General features: G+C 42.1%; 2 protein-coding genes across 2 annotated transcripts; both read left to right on the top strand.

The window, feature by feature from the left end:
- The first annotated feature begins 4,849 nt into the window (after positions 1-4,849).
- Positions 4,850-6,687, top strand: LOC102953608 (platelet basic protein). Its single transcript, XM_007086942.3, has 3 exons — positions 4,850-5,107; positions 5,451-5,586; positions 5,739-6,687. Exons 1-3 carry the CDS (start codon positions 4,915-4,917, stop codon positions 5,839-5,841), a joined length of 432 nt encoding a protein of 143 aa, XP_007087004.1. The 5' UTR covers positions 4,850-4,914; the 3' UTR covers positions 5,842-6,687.
- Positions 6,688-11,198: 4,511 nt separating this feature from the next.
- On the top strand, positions 11,199-12,239 carry LOC102953320 (platelet factor 4). The gene is made up of 3 exons (XM_007086941.3): positions 11,199-11,464; positions 11,769-11,892; positions 12,012-12,239. The coding sequence occupies exons 1-3, from the start codon at positions 11,362-11,364 to the stop codon at positions 12,097-12,099; spliced, it is 315 nt and encodes a 104-aa protein (XP_007087003.1). The 5' UTR covers positions 11,199-11,361; the 3' UTR covers positions 12,100-12,239.
- Positions 12,240-22,811: the final 10,572 nt, after the last annotated feature.

The raw sequence follows: 22,811 nt of genomic DNA, 5'->3' as shown, positions 1-22,811 counted from the left end.
AAGAACCGGAGAGAAGGAGAGCTGTTGTTACAATAGAAGACCAGGCGATCCTATGAGACGCTTTGGGGCTGGGGTAGCCTTCCAGAGTTATTCTGAATTGTGGCAAGGGAGCAGACCTCCAAACTCTCCCACTGACAGGTCATTAGATGTGGGCTACCTCTGGGGAGTGGGGACAACTTTGGGTGAGACATTTCCCTGGGGTCCTGGGCTGTGCCCAGAGAAGGTCTCAGTTGTGAGCTGACTGCAGCCATCATTTCCAGCAACTGGAGACAGCTGTGGTGCACCATCCAGAGGATCCTGAAAGGGAAGGAGTGTGGGCGGTGCATCTGGGTTTCAGGGACAGGGGAGGGGAGAAAAAAGGAGAAGAGAAGAGGGAAGGGTGGGGGAGGAAAGGTCAGAGAAGGGGAGAGGCCGGGAGGGGATGAGAGGAGATGGAAAAGATTGGGGGGAACAGAGGGGGCAAGGAGGAGAGGACAGTAGGGGAAGGAAGGGGGGGGGGAGAGTGGAGGGCCTTGTCTTACCTTTCCTTTTTACTTTTCTTCCTTCCTTCTTTTCCCTTCCCAGCTCTCCTTTCTCCTCCCTCCTTCCTTCTATCGTTTTCTCCCTTCCTTCCTTCTTTCCACTCTTTCTGTTCTCCTGAGAAGTACAATAATGCTACTTGAAAGAGAAGGAGGAGCAGGGGGATGAAGTTACCCCAGCAGCCGGCACAAGGCCCTTCCATGTGGGGGACTTCTCAGCGTTTCCAGTTGTGCTCTGATGACACCCACTTAAGTGAGGTCCAAGTACCACTCATTAACATATGGAACCATCAGAAATAATATATTGTCGTAAGCCACTAAATTTGGGCTTGACTTGTTACACGAGAGGGTCGTTATGCATTTGACGCTCAATGGCTAATATTAATTGGCATTAAATTGAAGTGAAAATTCCCAGCTCCTCGAACCTTTGCGGGGCTTCTGTCCAACAGCACCCAGGAAGACACTCCCCCTCAATTCTTCTGCCCTCCCTACTCCTTCCCTGACCCCACCCCACCCCAGGCTTCACCTCTGGGTGCCGAGTGCCAGAGTAACTAAGGTCTGGGTTCTTCTTGTCAACTGAGAATTATACAGAAAACATATTTGGTTTCAGCACATAGAGGAAATCTTTTATCCTCTAGTATTTCAATTGATTACTTAAGGTGCTTTGACAGCAAGACCCCAAATTGCATTATCCCCAAGATCTTCTGTACTAATTGCTTTTATGACTAATTTGCGAATGACAGCTTATTTCCTTCATACTTGGGAGATGTCAGTTCAAAATCTTTTACGTATGACAGTTAATCTATGCTTTATTTTAGTGGGTAATGCTCCTCCAATGTTTAGATATTTTCTTTCAAAAGAGCTAACAGATAAGTTGTTTGAGTCTTTGAAACCTTGCTAGTTTCCTAAATGACTGGGACTCTGCTATTTATACAATGACTTAAAGGAAAAAGAGATAAAGTAACTTACCACACCAGAAGAATTAAACTAATAAACAGCGTGACAATGTTGGATCCATAAAAAGGCTGCCCAGTTATTTTAAAACCCAAAAACTTTGACACTAACTTTCTAGCATTTGTTTAAACATACTATTTTGTATAAGCTTCTTTTCATTGAATAACTGACTTCAAAGTATCTTTTATCCACTTAGTAAGCCAGTTTTTCAGAGTTTGTATTGTGTTTCTCTTCATGGAAACAAAAACAAAAACAGAAACAACCTACCAGGTGCAAATGACAGTAATACAGTTAGCACAGTTAGCAGTATAGTGGTAACGACAGCACATTGGTATTGGTGACCCATTGCTTTGCACCAGTATTTGAGGTCTCACTGTAAAAAAAAAAAATTATGTGTATTTATTTTTGAAAGAGAGAGACAGAGACTGAGCATGAGCGAGGGAGGGGCAGAGAGAGCAGGAGACAGAATCCCAAGCAGGCTCCAGGCTCAGAGCTGTCAGCACAGAGCCCGACGTGGGGCTTGAACCCACAAACCGCGAGGTCATGACCTGCGACGAAGTTGGACACTTCACCGACTGAGCCGCCTCCAGGCGCCCTGAGGTCTCATTTTTAAAAAAAAGAAATAGCACAATGACCAAGTCACCCAATGCGGAGAACTTTTAAACATCTGGCACATACTAGATACTTAATATTTACTGAATCAGCAAAAGCTAGCAAAACATTATTTACCTCAAGTGCCAACTAATAGGCTTGTGAAATTTCAGTGACTCAAGAAATTTGTTAATGCTTCCTCATGAACCTTGCTGACGTTGTATCTTTTGTGACAAATATGTTGATTAAGACAATGGCTTAATGATACTCTGCGACATGCCTACCGCTTTCCTGGTACTAAATGAACCAGGAAAGAAATTTGGATAGTGTGTGTATAGAGGGAAAAGTGTCCAGTAAAACTAATAAATACAGCAAACAATATGTGTTGGGGCTGTGATGGATGGGGAAAAAAAAAAAAAAAAAAGACACTATAATACTTAAAAACAAAAAACCACAACACTTTATATCTTGATCTGAAAATGCTTTTGAGTTTACATTTGAATAAAATATATCTGACCAGAGAATGAATAACATTTCAATCACAATAATGAGGAAAGACTATAAAGTCATCGCTCAGGAAGAACTAGAAAGGCGTTCACTCTCCTTACTCTGTTTCCTGCTGAGAATCTCTCTTTATTCACTCCACATCTCAGCTCTAAGAAGGATAGTCATTTTCAGCTTAACCTTTTTCTTGACTTTGCTTCTTAGACTATGAATTTCTGAGTTGGAAGAGGTGGAAAATCAATTTAATATGTTCTACTGCCAGACTGTAAGATACATGGGGAAAGCTAAAGGGGTGAGAAAGAGAAATACATTTACAAAACAGGGCAGATGAACTTAAGTAGGTGTCGTCTAACTTAAACAAGAGGGAGAATTGGCTTTAAAGTTGAAAGAAAAAAACAACTGGAAACAATAATTGACTGTATTCATTCTTTTGATAGAAAATGTAATTTTGTACATTTGAATATTTTGAGTTTCTTCCAAAATGTTAAAGGTATAAAACATAAGCAAATAATGAGAAGTTTAAATCATATTGTGTAAGATTTGTACATAGTTGTAATAGGAAGACAGCTTGTGGCTAGAACCTTGTCCGTTATTCCCCGGCTTCCAAATCACCTCTTTATACTATAGGTACTTGGGACCAGATGGAGTTTGGTCTGAGGATTGTCTGATTAAAAACTTTCCTTCATACGATACTCATTGATCTACTCCCCAACACTGTTTAAGACCCACTGTGTAATGTATTATCCTACACACCAAAAAATCCCTAAAGCATTCAAAGAAACCTAGGACATGCCTCTACCTTCAAAAGTGTATGGTCCAGGGGCGCCTGGGTGGCGCAGTCGGTTGAGCGTCTGACTTCAGCCAGGTCACGATCTCGCGGTCCGTGAGTTCGAGCCCCGCTTCAGGCTCTGGGCTGATGGCTCGGAGCCTGGAGCCTGCTTCCGATTCTGTGTCTCCCTCTCTCTCTGCCCCTCCCCCGTTCATGCTCTGTCTCTCTCTGTCCCAAAAATAAATTAAAAACGTTGAAAAAAAATTTAAAAAAAAAAAAAAAAAAAAAAAGAACAAAAGTGTATGGTCCAGTTGAGGAAGCAAGGCTCATAGAAGAAAGCAAGATGCAGACAATAACACACACAAGCCAGCCTGTGATGTGCAGGTGCTTTCTCTATATCACCTAGGGTTTGAGATCAAGACTCTTGATTGCGCTCTGAGAATTGAGGAACAGAGATTTTGTTGCAGTTCGTAATACTGCAAACCTGGAAACACCCTCAAGGTCACCAATAAGACAGAGGTTGGTTGAGGATTGCCCATGCCATACAATGTCACGCAGCCATTAAAAAGGATGGGGAAAGATGACCTTGGGGTAGCATGAAAGGAGGCTGAAGGCGTATTTCTGAAGGGCAAAAGCAAACCATCTAATGATCCCATTTATATTAAGAAATCTATGTCTACCTCTGTCGATATATGTGTTTCTCTACGAGTGACGTGTGTCTGTCTATATACACATATGTGTGTATATAAATGTAGACAGAACAGAAAACTAATATCAAATTGTTATCTAAGGTTTCCACTGGAGAGCGAGGATACAGAATAATGATGAAGAGAAATTTACATGTTTTATTCCACATACATCTGCAGTGTATGAACCTTTCACAGTGAATTATATTACCTACTTCCCTGAAATATTAAAAATAAAAGAAAAAGGAAATATGCTGGGTGTTGCTTTTTAGAGTAGACGCAACAAGCAGTTTATTTTACAACACGAGGGAGGAGGCGCTCTTCTTCTAGTTTCTGGATGACATTAGAAAAAAATAATACATTCTGAAAACAGAAAGCAACCCACAAACTAATATGCAAAGTGGGCCTTTGGCGGTAATTGGCTCCTACTTTATGCACATACTACAAACAAATCCTAACATTTATCAACAACCAAGTTAGGAATATCTGCTTTCTTTGGCTACTGGAAAGGGCCATATATGTATGCTCTCAGATAGTCATAAAGTGTCTGTTAAGCCCATAAATTGCCTTATAGGAAAAGCAGAGTGTTATCATGTAGATATACAAAGAAAATTTGTGTAAGACTTCAGTTTAGTTCTTACCTCCCTACGTGGAAGGTTATATTCGTGTAAAGGATATGGGTACTAAGAATGGGGGAAGGGGGCTGCGGAGAGCACAGTGTGAAGGGAAGTATAAATAAAATTGAGCAGGAACCCCGACCTGCCTGGTGTTTATCTGGGTTGAGCACAACTTGCCCATCCTCCCACATGTATTTCCACACACCATCCCTTCTTCCCTATCTTTTTTCTCCTTGCTGGCCTCGAGGGGCTTGTATAAAAGGCATCGGGAGAGCATGAGACACCATGACCGCAGACTGGAGGCAGCAATTCGCCCTCACACCGAGGCCTCCAGGACCGACTCCAGCTTAGTCTCCACCATGGGCCTCAGTCCTACCTCCTCCTGCTCCAGCACCAGCCGGCTTCCCGTCCTACAGGGCTTGCTACTGCTGTCGCTGTTCCTGAGCACGCTGGTTCCCTCTGGGTTAAGTAAGAGAAACTGCGGGAGGGAGCGCTGAGAGTGGAGTCCCTGCCTCTCTGCAGCTGTGGCTGCTTCTGCTGCAGCAGGGCCTGGGGGAAAGTCTGCACTGTCGCTCCTGGGGCTGGAGATGCCGTTATACCAGTACCTCCGGGAGGAGAGGGTATGCTTAGTGGGCACTTCACGTGTGCCAAGGCATTCTGCCAGGGTACTTGACTAAAGATCGGAAGGTCATAGACGCAGCGACTTTAGGAGAGCGGCACAGTTAACAAATAAGGGGCTAAGGAAACAACCCACTAGATAAGATCTCCGCAAGAATCGGGACCACTAACAGAGTCACGCTTTCTACCCTAGCTAAAAGTGCAGACGTGGAGCCGTTCATTGAACTTCGCTGCCTGTGTATGAAAACCGTCTCTGGCATTCACCCAAGTAACATCCAGAATTTGGAGGTGCTCAGGGCAGGACCCCACTGTGCCAACGTCGAAGTGATGTAAGTCCCTGTTTTTGTACCATTGCCTCATTGGGCATTAGGGAAACTCTCCGCTTCTGTCCCCACCGACGCAGTTTTATCCATCCAGCCCGGTGAATGGCTTCTGAGGGTCAGGCCAGGGCACTCACAGATCATTCCATTCCCTCTTGCAGAGCCACTCTGAAGAACGGGAACAAAGTCTGCCTGGACCCAGAAGCTCCCAAAATCAAGAAAATAGTCCAGAAAATTTTGGAAAGTAGTGGGTCAATGGCTTAATCTGTTCGCTTTCTGTTAAATCTTTCTATCTCCCAAGAAGAGTAGGAGTTTGAAGGTTTGACTTTCTGGAGTTCTTATTTATCCAAAATACCTATTCATATTGTATTAAACTTTGGATATGTGTTCAATTCTGCCTCGAAAAGTCGCATGACATTCTGAGAAGGCTGGTTCATAGATGACAGAAAGAAGATAACAGTAAGCAAACTTACTGCCAAAATATAATATATGGTTTGTTCCCTAACTCTTGGCTAAATGTGGCACTATGCTTTGCATTCCTTTATTTAAAATTTTCTTTCCAAATACTCACATGTGTGTTAACCTCTCTTGCTCTACTTGACTGTGAGACTAGCTATACTCATGATGATTAATAGATTCCATAATGGCCATTGTTATTAGGAATCACACAGAGCCCAGAATAGAGCACTTGCTCAATAAATGTTTGTTGATTTATTTAGGGACTTAATAGAGTTTTTCATTGTCTTCGTCTTAGGATACTTTGCCTCCAAGCATTTTTGAAAGGTTTTTCTAGTGTTTATTTCAGCCTTCAAACCCTAAAAAATAATAAAGTTGTAGAATGTGAGTCTTGTAAGCTGTGGTTACTTACTTTAAAGTGAATATATTTAATACTATAGAATAAAAAAATATATGATGAACAGCATTAACATTCTCTGTATTAAAAACACTCCAGTATTTTCAATAATAATCCTAATAATAACATAGGTTCTCTATGGTGTTAAATGTTTTAACCTGGAATGTTCGTGTATATTTGTATTCACATCCTGTCTGCTTACAATTTTTGTGGTGGAATCAACCTTGCGAATACGAAAATAAAAAATTCACACTTTGGCAGACTTCTAATCATTGTTTTATAAGAAACAGAGCTTTCATTTTTTTTTTTTTACATTTTTTTTATTTGAATATAGCTGATAGCCAAAGTTGCATTCATTTCGGCAGAGTGACTGACCATCTCTCTCCCTTGTGCTGTGTGCTCCCCAAGTGCTGCTACCCCCCTGACACCGTACAACATCATTACAACACCATCGACTACATTCCCCACACTGTGCTTTTTATCCCCGTGGCCTAGTCATTCCATAACTGGAAGCCTGGACTTCCTATTCCCCTTCACCCATTTTGCCCATTCTCTCCCCGCTCCCTCTGGTTCTTTCTTTCTTTCTTTCTTTCTTTCTTTCTTTCTTTCTTTCTTTCAATGTTTATTTATTTTTGAGACAGAGACAGAGCATGAACAGGAGAATCTGAAACGGGCTCCAGGTTCTGAGCTGTCAGCACAGAGCCTGACACGGGGCTCGAACTCACAGACCATGAGATCATGACCTGAGCCGAAGTCGGACGCTTAACTGACTGAGCCACCCAGGCACCCCTGGTCATTTATTTCTTAATCCCTTAAATTTATACCCACACTATCCTCACAGAAGTATTAACATGAAATCAAAACTTGTTGTTGCTTTGCAGTCATATATTATTAATTTTAACAGAATTGTTGAGGGGAAAAAGCCTTACTAACCCATCCCCCTTTTTTTTACACTTCATTTATTTCTCAATACAGCACACAAAATCACTAGTTGATGATCTGTGTCAATTTTAGATTTTTTAATATATTATTATTATTTAAAAAAATTTTTTAAACATTTATTCATTTCTGAGAGAGAGAGAGAGCACCAGTGGGGTAGGGCCATAAAGAGAGGAAGACACAGAATCTGAAGCAGGATCCAGGCTCTTAGCTGTCAGCATAGAGCCTGATGCAGGGCTCGAACTCACAAGTTGTGAGATTATGACCTGAGCTAAAGTTGGACGCTTAACCGACTGAGCCACCCAGACGCCCCCATTATTATTATTTTTTAAGTTTATTTGTTTATTTTTGAGAGAGAGCAAAAAATAGCATGTACGTGCAAGCAGGAGAGGGGCAGAGAGAGAGGGAGAGAGAGAATCCCAAGCAGTCTCCATGCTATCAGCACAGACAGAGTCCGACGCGGGGTTTAATCTCCTCAACCGTGAGATCATGACCCGAGCTGAAATCAAGAGTCGGATGCTTAACCTACTGAGCCACCCACATGCCACTGATGTGTGTCATTCTTAATTTATTATAATAGTGAAAATTTTTGGATACGTTTTAATATGCCTGGCATACTAAGTGTTTTGTATGGATGAATTAAATGATTCTCACAAGATAGATATGATCTGGTTAAGAGTTCATCCTCTGTAAAGAGAATAATTGGGTGAATTAGCTCTACCCCTTACTAGCTGTGTAACTTTGGACAGGTTGCATAACCACTCTGTGCCTTAGTTTCTTCATCTCTAAAATGGGATAATAATATTGCCTGTCTGACAATCGATGTGAAAATTAAGAGTTAACAGATTCAAAGGGCTAGAAGCCCCACAAGAACCCCTATATAAATGTTAGCTATTATTTTATTTGTTGTACTATTAGCATTCCCAGTATTCTACAGAAGAATACTGAAATTCAAAGAGATTAGGAAATTTGCCGCAAGATCAGATAAATAAGTAGGTGACAGAGTGAGTAATTGAAGCTCTGCTCTTAACCACCACACCACGTTCCCCGATTCTTCTTTCTCTAATGAAGAGATTATATTCTATATCGCGATGTTATTGGCACACAAAAATAGGAAACTGATCACAAGCAGCATACTTTGATGGTTGAAGGAGAAACAAGTTCACCAACCCCAATCTGTAGATGGACTTTGGGGGAACACTCACGTATTAAGCATTTAGTTCACAAATTTTGTATATGAAGATCTACTTTTATTATCTCCTCATCAGTATAGGCTCAGTGCCTTAAAATGTTTCGTCTACAAAATAAATGCATTTATTAAATGATAGTTAATATATACACACATATATATAAACATATAATAAAGCAGTAAGTGGGGATTGCAATCGTTTTCATTAGTTTTTCTCCAACAATTCACAAGAGCTCAGACATTTCCTTCATTTCTCTAGTGGTTTCCTCCTGCTACCAACAGGGTCAGCTCCTGAAACATGACACAGGTTTTTTCCACTATGCGATACCTCCTAAGATGCACATGTCTTTCGTTTTTGTGTGCATTAAACTATTTCATGTAATGCAGAGAAAGAATCATTTAATGACACTTACTACTTCCTGTAAATATTGACATCTGGGGGTAAGGTTGTAAAATCCAATATGCCACCCATTCATATCCCAAACCATCTCTCCTATCCATCCCCTCTGCCACTAACCCTATTTGGGATCTCAAGTTTTAGTGCAATACACTTGTGTAAGTTACAGCACCTTCTGGATCATCCATTTGCACTGGATGCTGGATGTTCAACATATGTAAGTCCCAGAGAATTGTCCTTGAAGAGATCACTGTCTGGTTGGAGGGGCTGACAGGTTGACAAATAATCACAACCTGATGGGACACCTGCAGATATAGAGGTCTGCTCTAACTGTGTGAAGAAACTGACAGAGGAGCAAGCCAAAGCCTCAGCATCATCATTTTCAACATTATCTTCATGAATATAGTACTTTATATTGAGTCCTTACCCATGTTCTAGAACAGTGATATACATTATGACCGCTCACCTCATACAGCTTTGCATGTGGGGAGATAAAACATTAAAAAAAATTTTTTTAATGTTTATTTTTGAGAGAGAGACAGACAGAGTGCGAGCAGGGGAGGGACAGAGAGGGAAGGAGACACAGAATCTGAGACACAGAGCCCGACTTGGGGCTTGAACCCACAAACCATGAGATCATGACCTGAGCTGAAGTTGGACACTTAACCGACTGAGCCACCCAGGCACCCCAGAAAACATTTTAAACACTTTCAAACACACACACACACACACACACACACACACTCGCGCACATGCATATGTATCTACGTGTATAATATCTATATCAGTGAGAGATCTCAAATGCAGTGATGCTACAAGACACAACAGGGAACACGATTAGCTGTAGCTGTCAGGAAAGGCCTCCCTGAGGAAGTGATGTTAGGTAGACACCAGAAATTTGAAGGGACTTAGCCGAAAGGCAAGTGGTGGGATACTAAGAGAAAGAACATTGTAGGTGGAGGAGGGACATTGCATAGCCCTGCGGAAGCCTGGTCCTCCTGAGCATTCAGAAGTCAGCTAGTTTCCTGCCGTGGACCACTGATGCCCTTCACCACTGTTAATCAGTGCAACAGAAAACCTCTGGCTTTGAGATGAGGACATACTTTGCCCTATTTAAGAGCCCAAGTAAAGGCACCTGGATGGCTCAGTCGGTTAAGCACCTGACTCTTGATTTCGATTCAGGTCATGATCTCACAGTTCATGAGTTTGAGCCCTAAATCAGGCTCTGCGCTGACAGCACAGAGCCTGCTTGGGATTCCCTCTCTCTCTGTGTGTCCCTCCCCTGCTCTCTTTCTCTTCTCTCTCTCTCTCTCTCAAGAAAAATAAACTTAAAAAAACTAAAAAAAAAAAAAAAAAAAAAAGAGCCCAAGTCATCCTTTTTTCAGGGAAGGGAAGATGGTCCATATCGATTTCTTGACCTTTACTTTGCGGATTTTGTTACCTACCCTCCACCCCTCTTCCACATCTTTCTACACTCCACTCCCAGAAGCTCTGTGCCCTCTTTAGAACATCACTGATCCAGCCACAGTGCAGCCTGACTTAAACTGGCACTTGTCCAGGTCACAGCAGGCTCTGGGAAATGTGGCCTGGAAACTCTCCTGCTTGACCTCATTTCTGGGCCAAGCCCAACGCAGTAACGTGGGCACCAAGTTTTTACAGAATGAATGCATTCCAATATTACTTTCATAATTTTTCTCAGGGTAAGAGGATAGACCGGGGTAACAGACTTTGCTTGCTAGAGGGTGGCTGGTAGGGCAGGGTAGATCCTGTTCAAGAGACCAAGGAAACTTCACATTCGGGTGAAATTCAGAGCTGAGTCATCCCAAAGACCAATTCAAGTTTTTACGAGCAAGAAAACAATTACGAAGACACACCTTTAACACACACAGCCACAAAGCTCAACTCCGTGGTAATCAGGACACGCTGGCAGAAATAAGCAGTTCTTGAAAAGGCAGTTTGTTGCCAGTTGGGAAAGAAACAGAAACTGTCTAGGGTCTGAAGGCACCACCTGTATAAATGGCAACATAGTGATCACAGAGAACTCTACAATAACACATAACAAAGGCAACAGACAGGTTCAAATACTGGCTCTAACTGCACCCATGTGCACGTACATGAATTTAGATTGAGGGTGTTGCTCCTGCTCCCAGCTCCCAGCCAAAACAGCTGACCCCAGTCTTCTTCTTCTTCTTCTTCTTTTTTTTTTCCCTCCTAATCTTGGCTGGCCAGAGCCTAACCCTTCCCAGAAGTGTCTCCACTCCCCCCACCATCCGCCCCAGTTTTCCGGACAGGACAGGACTGACAGTGGGGATAAAACCGGCCTGGAGAGTCTTGGGAGCCACTGGCCTGCAAAGCCTCGGCCCCAACTGCCCTTGCACTCTCGGCTCCTACTGGCACCTGCTGGACATGAGGCTTCGAGTGGGTTCCCGCGCCCCCAGTCCCCTGCCCAGCTCGGGGCTCCTGCTCCTGGGACTGCTGCTCTTGCCAGCTGTGGTCTCCCTCCCCAGAGGTAAGAGCTAAAGGAAGGAATGGAGGGGACGGGGGCAGACAACAGGCAGTCGGGGAACCCCCAGGGCTGGGGTGGAATTTTTATAATCTTCTGAGCTCTGCCTAGGTGTGCGGGCGCTGTGCCATGAGCTGCCCGGTGCACTTTACCATCTTGTCAGTAACACTTCTCTCTGAGGGAGGTATGATTTATGGGTGAGGAAATGAAAGCCAAACGCAATGAAAAATGATCCCTAAGGTAAGTTCGAAGGTTCACTGACTCACCGCTCTCTCCTCCGCCACCTCCCCGCCCCCCCCCCAACCCTCAGTGGACCCAGAAGATGAGCACCTGCGCTGCGTGTGCGTGAAGACCACCTCCGAAGTCCGTCCCAAGTATATCCGCAGCCTGGAGGTGATGGGTGCGACAGTCCACTGCCCCGTTCCCCAGATGATGTGAGTCCCTGCACTGGCTTCGGGGGCCCTACCCTCTGCCTCCTTTGCCTTAGCCTGCGCTCCTCCACACCCCGCTTCACTACGCGTCTAACCCCACGTTCAAATCTTTTCTCTGGCAGAGCTTCTCTGAAGAATGGTAGGAAAATATGCCTGGACCCGAACGCCCCCCTGTATAAGAAAATACTGCGGAAGCTTTTGGAGAGCTAGCTACCAGCTGCCTCGCTCTGTACAGTTGCAATGCAGCATGTTTTCTGTTTTATTCATTTTCAAGCTAATGGTGGAAAAATCTCCTGATGTTTTTTTTTTCTTTATTGTCCTCCAAGTTCTAAATAAATAAAATAAATCGACGTGTCGTGTATTTCTTAATAGAGCAAAGAAATAGTGTTGACTCAATTTCATTTAAAAGAAAATCTCCAGAATTTTAAGCAAAAAATATATTTGAAGGGAAGTTGGGTTTAATAAGGACTGGTTCATTTAGTGTGACACGTTCACTGATATATATTTGCATATTTACGTGATTGCATTACTTTATTTACATATTAATGTTATAATTAGCTTTGCCAGTAACTATTAATCACACTGAAACGTCACAGGCTTTTTTAAATAAATAAATAAATAAATAAATAAATAAATAAATAAGTCAGGCTCTCTTTTATGCCCTTAAGATTTATACTCAACCGGGGTGCCTGGGTGGCTCAGTCGGTTGAGCGACCGACTTCGGCTCAGGTTATAATCAAACGGTTTGTGAGTTTGAGCCCCGCGTCAGGCTCTGTGCTGACAGCTCAGAGCCTGGAGCCTGTTTTGGATTCTGTGTCTGTCTCTCTCTCTGCCCCTCCCCTTCTCATGCTCTGTCTCTCTCTGTCTCAGAAATAAATACACACTAAAAAAAAATTTTAAAGATTTATATTCAACCTAAGTATTAGAAAAAATAATACAAATAAAACTAGGATTCTCTACTACTTAGTGGAAATATATTTATACTTTCCAGAGAATTACATTAAACTATTTCACTCTTTATTGGTGCTTTGATAATATGGACATGTCACCAAGGCGAAATGTTAAAAATAGTTCTGATACCCACATAACTACCTTAGTGAATCCCACATTTGTCAAACCTACAGAATTGGGTTTTGCTACACCCCATTAATATGCTGTGAATGTTCCTGTAAGCCTGCAAATGTCTTGAACAGATGTTCTCCTTGGTATTCTCACGTTCGGTAAACCTTTCTTTGCAGCCTACCACTGTTCCATGAATCCCTTGACATTGGAGAAATCACGAATGTATGTTAAACAGCTGTGGAAAATAGAGAGGTGCACAATTGTACATGTTTCATGTTTCGGGAAGACACCACTATACCTTGGGGAGGAAGGAGGGTGCTTCCAGATAGGCGTGTTAGTTACCTATTGCTTCTGTACCAAAGTACCATGAACACAATGGCTTAAACAATACACATTTATTATCTTACGGTCCTGGAAGTCAGAAGCCCAATTTGGGGCTCACAGGCTAAACTCAGGGTGTCCTCAGAGCTGCTTTCCTTCTACAGGCTCTAGGGCATAATCCGTTCCCTTGCCTTTCTTAGCTTCTAGAGGCCACCTGTAGTGCTGTGCTGGATGATCTCTTCCTTCATCTCCAAACTACATCCCTCCAACCTCTGTTTCTGTTGTCACATTTCCTCTATGACACTTCTTATACCCTGCTTGTCTCTCTAAACAAAACAAAACAAAACAAAACAAAACACCTGTGATTACATTGGGCCCATTCGGATAGTCCAGGATAATCTCCTCTCAAGACCCTTAACACATCTGCAAACTCTTTTTTTTTTCCATATAAGGTAACATTTTCACACATTCCAGGGATTAAGGCATGGAAATCTCTGGGAAAGAATAGTGCTGTTCAGCCAACCATTCATGGGCAAGGAAGTAGAATCTAGTGGAAGCAGGAGAAAACTACAGACCCTTGCTTGTGACTTAATGTCATTTCAACCTAATACAACAATATGTAGAGGTAGGATTGGACGGCTAACAGAAAAAGGAGACTGGTACAATTCATTCTCCTTGGGTGTGGGGAGGGCCTCTGAGATGACAAACTACTTAAGTAAACCCTATTTATAGAGGTTTTCGAAGTTTCAGAGTGTCATCTAAATTTCCGCACCCCCTTCTCGTGTTATGTAGTATTATTCCCACTGCAGAATTGAGGTAAGTCTCAGAAACCTAAGAAATGTCCCAAAGCCACAGCTTGTTAGAGGCTGAGCAGATGCTTCTGACGCCCAAATCCCTCTACGCTGCCATTCACACAGGCCATTGACCTCTTAACTACGTCTCTCTGGAGGGACTGTCCACGCATAGCGCTTGGAGGTGGAGTAGGAATTTGCTGGAGGCAAAGGGAAGAATGGAATTGCCACAAGATGAAAAATAAGTAGAAAGACGTAAGACCATTAACTCCTCAGCACGACCGGAGGGCAGTCTATGATTCTGCAGAGCCGAGGTGTCTATGGGGAACGAACGATGGTCTTCCAACTAGTTTTCACCCATCTGGTGTTTTTACCTTCAGCCCAACTCACTCAAGCCACCTGGATTAGCTTTCCAAAATACAGATACTTTTTTGCATAACCTTCAAGGTGTAAAGTCTCAGCCTGGCACCCAATGCTTTGCCAGAGCTTTGCCTGAGTTTCCTCATCTGTGGAGTGAGAATAGTATGAGTGTCTACTTCATAGATGACCGTGGGGACCAAACAGATGATGTGGGCAAAACACCCAATGCAGTTCCTCCTGCTAAGGCTGTACTTAAAAATTAGCAACTATAGGGGCGCCTGGGTGGCTCAGTCGGTTGAGCGTCCGACTTCGGCTCAGGTCCAGATCTCGCAGTTGACGAGTTCGAGCCCTGCGACGGGCTCTGTGCTGACAGCTCAGAGCCCGGAGCCTGTTTCAGATTCTGTGTCTCCCTCTCTCTGCCCCTTCCCCACTCGTGCTCTGTCTCTCTCTGTCTCTCAAAAATGAATAAACATTTTAAAAAATTTAAAAACAAATTAGCAACTATATCAGGATGCCTGCATGGCTCAGTTGGTTGAGCGTCTGACTTCTGCTTAGGTCACGATCTGCGGTTTGTGAGTTCAAGCCCCACATCGTCAGGCTCTCTGCTGTACGTGCAGAGTCCACTTTGGATCCTCTGTCGCCCTCTGTCTCTGCCCCTCCCCAACTCGCTTGCTCTCTCTCAAAAATAAATAAACATTAAAAAAAATCAGCAACTATAATGATTATTGTTGCTCTGAATATTGCTTTCAGTGTACCACCCTAGTCAGTCCAGAGTGTAGACTGAGGCATTTAACAGACTGATTCTTGGTGGTAAGCAGCAAGATATCGTTGCAATATAAATCAAAGTTCCTTAAGTCAAATGAACTTTGAGAGAGAAAATACTGTAAATGGAGTATGGGAGGTATGGGAGGTAAGATCCTGTTTTGTTTTGTTTTTTGCTTCTTTTCCTTTTATGGCTTGCCTCCAACAATATACTTAGTTAGAGTCAGTTAAGTGGGACTCAAAGGACTAAAACAAATTTTGCAAAGTCAACCCATGCAGAGGCCTTGCAAATCCTTCCTTCGAAATTGCCAGAGAACACTTTCAAGTGGCCGCCTTTATCAGCAATGGTGTTGGGAAAAAACTTTCCTATTCAGGCAGCAATTTGTTTGCTGTAGCTCCCGCTGTTGAAATATTTACGGAGTGATAAGGATTCAATGCACTCAAACTTTTTTTTTTTTTTCCTGCAGAAAATATACAAACTATACACTTACTGCACAGTCATGGACCTTATCAACAAAACCAAACCAAAACCACCAAAAGATATTTTGCTCTTGAAAGTTGCTCTGCAGTTTTAAATGTATTGTTTTTTTTTTTCCCTTTGAAGGCCTTTGTGGTAAGAAAAAAAAAAAAAAAAAAAAAACCACCACAGTTTCCTTTTCAGTACATGGAGCACTGAGGGTTTAGTTGTTTTAAAAGATACATCCATATTTTTTCTTATTATAAAAAACAATGAACACATGCTCGTTACGGATAATGTAGAAAACATAGTGGAAACTATAAGGAAAAATTTTTAAACAACTGTAATTTTGCCACTCAAAACTACCCTGTTTTTTTTTTCCAAAATATTAGTTATTGGATATTGGTTGCAAGGTGAACTGCTAATTTTCAATAAATTCTCACTGCACACAATTATAAGGAAATGGGAATTACTTTATTGTTAGGGAGGGTTCCTATCTCAATCTTACATGGAAGAAACCAAGTCCTGGGGTAATAAATTTTTCCTTGGTCACAGAAAGGTGTCAAACTCAGGAGATTAAGCATTCACTTACATATTTATAAATATTGTGTGTGCATGTATCCACTGTGTGTGTGTTTATGTATTTACACACATACACATACCCCTAACACAAGTTCACAATACAATACTTACATTTCCTTTGTACAATGTGTTTGATATTTCGTTTTCTATACTATCCTCCTTTATCCATTTTTGAGACATTTGGCGACAAGCTTGTGAAGTATTTCACAACCCATTAATGTATCATAACTTGTCGTTTTAAAACATTGTTATAAAATGAATGAATGAATGAATGAATGAATGAATAAAATATTGCTCTAGTTCTTTGGTTAAAGACTCAAGTTTTACCATTTCGTGTTGGAGTCCATACGCTAATTAATGCTTCTCAAGATACTTGGAGAGGGATGGGAAGCTCAGGGCCAGCTGGATAGTTAACTCTCCTTGCCTGTGGTCTGCTTTTGCTCTCATTCTCGAGGGCTGACCTGGGGCTGGTGTCTCTGGGAACCCCATGAGGATCAGATTTCGAGGGGAAGATGTAAGGCCAGAGAGGCAACTGTCTGGATTGTTGAGATTTTCTGTCTTTTTCAGCTTGGGGCTCTTCCTTATACTCACTCCCCATTGAGCGTCAGCCTTGCTATCCTGGTTTGGTCCCTAATGTAAAATAAACTGAGAGCAGAAAATACCTTACTTCCTAGGGGGGCTGGGGAAAAGTAAACACATTTTGTAAATTTAATTGGTGGTTTGATACCTATTTCTCCTTTGCCTACAGTTCTTTTCCTTATCCTTGAAGTCGCTGGCTTTATTTAGCCCAGTGGGGTTTTGTATAAGACAATCTTGACTACAGAGTTTTGACTCTGTGTGACCCGGGTCTCTCAGTTTTCTCGTCTGAAAAACAAAGGCAGTAATATCCACCTCACAGGGAACTGGGAAAGGTAAGTGTCACTTACAAGGGGGAGCCATCAGGGGTCTGACTCAGAATTGGGATCTAATGAGTTAAAGTTACTCTTCCCTTTTTCTTGGAGTTTTGCTTTCAAAGCACATATCATTTCCAAGCAGTAGTGGCCACATCCTTGACTTGTACAAGGAACCATTAAGAACATGTCCAACAAGCCAGAACTTTCCCTGCACAGAACCACAACTCAAAGTTTGGGTGCAGATAACCAGAGCAGTCATCCCTTTCTGTGGTTTTGTGTTCCTTGGTTTCAATTACCCACTGTCACCCGTGGTCTGAAAACTGTGAAAGCAGATGGTTCTCCTGACTTATGGGCAGAAGGCCAATAGTAGCCCAATGCTATATCACAATGCCTATGTCATTCACCTCACTTCATCTCATTATGCAGGCATTTTATCATCTCACATCATCACAAGAAGTAGGATGAATACAATGCAATATTTCGAGAGACCACATTCAGATAACTTTTCTAGCAATATATTGTTAGTGATTGTTCTATTTCATTATTGTTGTTAATCTCTTACTGTGCCAGATTTGTAAGTTAAACTTTATCATAGTTATGTATGTATAGGAGAAAATGGCATATATAGGGTTCAGTACCCTCCATGGTTTCAGACAGCCACTGGGGGGCTTAGAATGTACCCCCTGTGGATAAACGGGGATGACTGTAGATTAGAAAAAAGTTTAACATGACAGGGGTACCAGGGTGGCTCTGTCGGTTAAGCGTCCAACTTCGGCTCAGGTCATGATCTCACGGCTCATGGGTTCGAGCCCCACGTTGGGCTCTGTGCTGACAGCTCAGAGCCTGGAGGCTGCTTCAGATTCTATGTCCCCATCTCTCTCTGTCCCTCTTCCACTTGTGTCCTGTTTGTGTCTCTCAAAAATAAGTAAATATTAAAAAAAAATAAAAATAAATTAAAAAGTTTAACATGACAGATACAAGTTGTATTTTCCATTCATGGTAACATCTAAAAGAAAATCAAATAACAAAACCACAATGCTTATCAACCAGCATATAAGATTCTAAAATTATAAAAGTATAAGATTATAAAACATTCAGGAGATTTGGTGATTGGGAGCCTGGCGAAACTGTTTACTCAGTAAAGAAAACAAGGAGAAGAAAGGAACGTTGGCTGTAACCTTGTGAAATGTTTATCTCTTTGCTGAAGCAGACACGTGGGCATTAGGCTCTTATTAGCCAGTGTTGCCATAAGAGATAGTAAAACTTGAAAGCAGAGTTGGAAGAATCAGCTCTTATCAGCTGTGTGGGAGAATCAGTTTTCTTGTTGCAGTAATTCTAAGGATGAAGATGGGATCAGTGGGGAAAAAAGGCAATAAAGCAGTTTATCCATCTCACCAATAGAAAAATGATTAGACTCCATTGCAATTATTTATCTGCTCCTTCTTTTAGATCAGGGAATAAGGATCTTGCCTTCTCTTCATTCTCTCTTCCAGAAAAATGCCTAGCAGAGTAGATGCTAAAGAAGTGTTGGCTTATATTTATTAACTACATGGAAACAGGAATGCAGTTAGTGCTATGACACAGAGGTGCAGTGAGGTGCTGGATAAGGCATCTTGCCAAGAGAAAGTGGGTTCAACATTAAAGACTCTGTTTTCCCACACCTGACTTTGTGAGGCTCAGAGATTTCGCCCAGTCATTCATAGACATTATAACACATTCATGCCATTTACCCTATTGATGATTTGCATGATTTTTAAAAAATTTTTAATGTTTATTTATTTTTGAGATAGAGAGAGACAGAGCATGAGCAGGGCAGGGGCAGAGACAGGGAGACGCAGAATCTGAAGCAGGCTCCAGGCTCCGAGCTGTCAGCACAGAGCCCAACAGGGGGCTCGAACTCACGCTCAACCAACATGACCTGGGCCGAAGTCAGACGCTTAACTTACTGAGCCACCCAGATGCCTTGGTATGATTTTTTAGTTAGAGCCACATCTATAGCTATCAGGAAATCTGCCCCCTTCATCTGTCCAACCGCACCCTTCCATCACACAGAGATGCTATAAATCGTACTCATTACACATGATTTGACTGCAGATATTCACAGCCGATGTGTAACATACACATAATTAAAGTACACACAACCAAGTCATCCTTTCTCCACTTCTACCATAATTCCCACCATATTTAACTGTATCTCATATTTCTTTAACATCCTCAACTACTTCGGGAGTATCAATCAATGAACTAGCCCAGTCACACATCAGCCAAACGACCCCTTTGAAATAACTATTATTCAGAATCCTCTGTCTCCCAGATTACCCGAGTATATGGACAGAGCCTAGAAGGAAAAGATAAAAACAAAATATTTCGGGCCAAAAAATGTTAGGTAATGAATACTGGAATATTGTAGCTAGTGAATATTGGAAAATACTGTGGACAGCGTGCTCAATATCTAGTTTTTATGATGATTCATACATTTCCTAAGTTGAAATCTGTATCTTTATGCCATGCGTGCAGTTTTGTTTTTTATGCTTTATACATTCATCTTTTGACTTCCTAAATTTTGTTTTCATAATACCATAATGTCATGATGGTGTTTTCATCTCCCAAACAAATTCCTTGTGTGATTATTTCTAAGAAAACTTTTTTCACTTCCTTATTCTTTTGCAATTTTGGCAATCCTGTATTTCTTCCTGTTACTCTATATGATCATGATGTCATTCATTTACTGAGCACCGCTTCTGGAAAGTTCAGGAAACAATTTTAAGAAAATGGAGACAAAAAGCAATTTATAAAAACATTTTAAGAACCAATAAACCTCAAAAAATCTGACAAAAACTAATGTATCAAATGGTTCTCAGTGTTTACTGAATGATTTTAAGTATTTGTAGACCGATCATACCATCAGATGATCATGTCAGCAACAGAAAAATGAGTGATCTTACATTGCAGAAGAAAGCAGACAGGATAAATAAATTTATGTTAGAAACTGACTTCATCCAATGTCATATCTCCTAGTATAACTATCACTGTGCCTAGCACACATAGATGGATCAAAAAAAAAAAAAATACATGAGGTAAATAGCAATTATCCATTCACTTTCTGCCCAGATCTTGTACCTTTAATTAAATGGACCTGCCCATCTATCATGAAGCAGATGGTCTATAAAGGTCAAACACATTCCAACTCCATATGTGGCAGTCAACCTGGACCTCCTTTGCTTAATTCCTGACATGGTTCCGGTGCTCTGGCTTTGAATATATTTGTAGGTCCTACTTGTGTTTTTTGGACATGTTGGCAGACCATGGCCTCAGAATTTTCTAGAGAATTTGGTTCAGACTCATTTCTCTGGCTCCCCCAGATAAGATACTCTTCAATTCTTACACTGTAATTTAAATTCTGGCTCATCTGGGTTCACCCATGTCCCCAGAAAGGTTTTACTCAGATGCTGAGTGTCAAAAGAGGCAAAAGTAAGGAAATCTAAGCTGTTGGCAATCCTTCAAAGATGGTTCCCTGATGTCCCAACGTCAGGACACATTGGTTACATGAAACAGTGGCCTGAAACCATTTATTCATGCATTGTTTCAAAAACATTAGTCAAATACTTTATATGAACCACACTCATACTGGAGATGGGATGCAAAGAGAAATGAGATATGATAGCTTCTTTGCAGAATACATAATCCAACATAGGAGTAGGTAAACCAGTGGTTCCCAACAACATGATCTGTATCCAAGGGCCAAGATAATCCCTTGGACAGCGTTATGAACTTTCTGATGGAAGTGACATTTGAAATGGTTCCTGAGTGACAAGCAGACACCTCTGGGCCGGGCCTAAATTCCTGTTCTCTCTGCACCTCCTGCTTCAATGTTAAACTCCAACCTAAAAAAATAAACTGCTTATTTTTGTAGTCATGTCATACCACACTGCTTCCAGCTTCCATGTCTTTGCTTATTTGGTCCTCTGTTTCTGGAATGGGTCCCCTACCCACTCACCTTAGGTAGCACCCTCCTCCAGAATGTTTTCTCTGACAGCTCCCACCCTTCCAAGAAAGGGAATCAGAGCCCCCCGCCTCCTCTGAGTGTCTATAAAGTTCTGTGCATCGCCATGTATCATGGACTTCCAGGCAACTCCTTACTTTTTGTCTTCCTTCTATAGACTGTGAGTTTGGTAGTGACAGAGAATATCTTTTTCCCTCTATGAAGCCTAATTTATTCCTTAGCTTGTAAGTGGTAGGTAAATGTTGAAGGAATAAATGGATAAGTGGGTTAAAAATAGAGTAAATAGAACTACTTGTGTTGGCAAGTTATCTGTAGCAGAAATATGACAGATGAATGGTGTTAAGCCAGACTAGCAAGAGACAGATACCTAATTTAAATGGTGTGAAAGAAAGAGAGAAAGAGAGAGGAAGGAAGGAAGGAAGGAAGGAAGGAAGGAAGGAAGGAAGGAAAGAAGGAAGGAAGGAATCAGGTAGGCAGGAAGGGAATGTTGGCTTACATAGATAGCATCCACAAATAAATCAGAGCCACCTAGAGGCCATGGGTGCCCAAACAACGTCCTTTGTAATTTTCTCCCATGTCATGTGCCTTCCTCCGGGCCAGTTTCATTCTCAGACAGACTCTCCCCAAGCACTGGCTCACCTCTGGGTCCCATGTTGCCAGTTTAGCAGACCTAGGAAGAATTAAGGACTTCTTTTTCAATTATTTCAACAAAAATTCTAAGGATTGCTTCTCATTTGAAAGGGCTTAGGTGACTTGCCCATCTCTGAGTCAATCAGCAGGGCTTGAGGGTGGGCCCCAACAAGAAGGAACTGAGAAATGGGTCATCCCCTGAACTTCATGGATTGAGAGCAGGTGAAACTAGGGTGTGTTACCAGGGAAAAGAGAAAGAGGAGCCCAACACACCGTATCTGAGGAGACTGAATAGAGAGGTTGGCCCGATTCCTGGTACACACTAATGCCTTTGGCCTGTACGGTGAATGGATCCAGGAATTTAATACCATGTTCAGACATGGTCACTCTTCTCCCCTCAGAGCCAGAATTATTACATCAGAAGAGATCATTTTAGGCAAGCTATGCCCTTTCCTGCTTGCCAAACAGCATGGGCAGCAGTGTCTCAGCCTGGGTGCCCACCTGCCCTCCCCCCCCGCCCCCAAAGCAGAACCTGAGTCATCAGCTCACCATACAGGCAGATTTATTCGAGGAAATGTTCCCAAGGCTGGGACGGGAGAACTGGGAAGAGTGAAACAGAGCGTAGGCATCTGGGTTCAGTCCTCCTGGGGATCTTGTGAGAAGTCATGTACAGTATCTGCCTAAAACATGAAAGAGGAGGAAATATTTATGGTTGCTTCCTGTCCCAAATTGGCAAGAGATTTTCCACAGCAGTGACAGAGAAACTTTGCGGCAAAAAGGCGTCTGGCGCAGCTATGGCGAGGACTTGTAAATGTATACCTGCACGCAGCTGGTTGCGTGCGTTTACCAGGGTAAAACAGTGGGCCTAGATGATGTAACATCCTAGATTTTACTAATTGTTGATTCCGAAAGATTGGTAAGAAGTACTGGGGGCAAATGGAATTTAACCACCAAAGCATCCATTTTTGAAAAAAGACTCTTCCATTTCTTAAGAGTCTTGCTTGTATTGGTTTAAAGCAATGTGCACAAAGGGGCACCTGAGTGGCTCAGTTGGTTAAGCA

Source organism: Panthera tigris, chromosome B1 (assembly GCF_018350195.1).
Source record: "Panthera tigris isolate Pti1 chromosome B1, P.tigris_Pti1_mat1.1, whole genome shotgun sequence".
Classification (NCBI taxonomy): Eukaryota; Metazoa; Chordata; class Mammalia; order Carnivora; family Felidae; genus Panthera; species Panthera tigris.
This window is presented reverse-complemented; position numbering and strand designations above follow the sequence as displayed.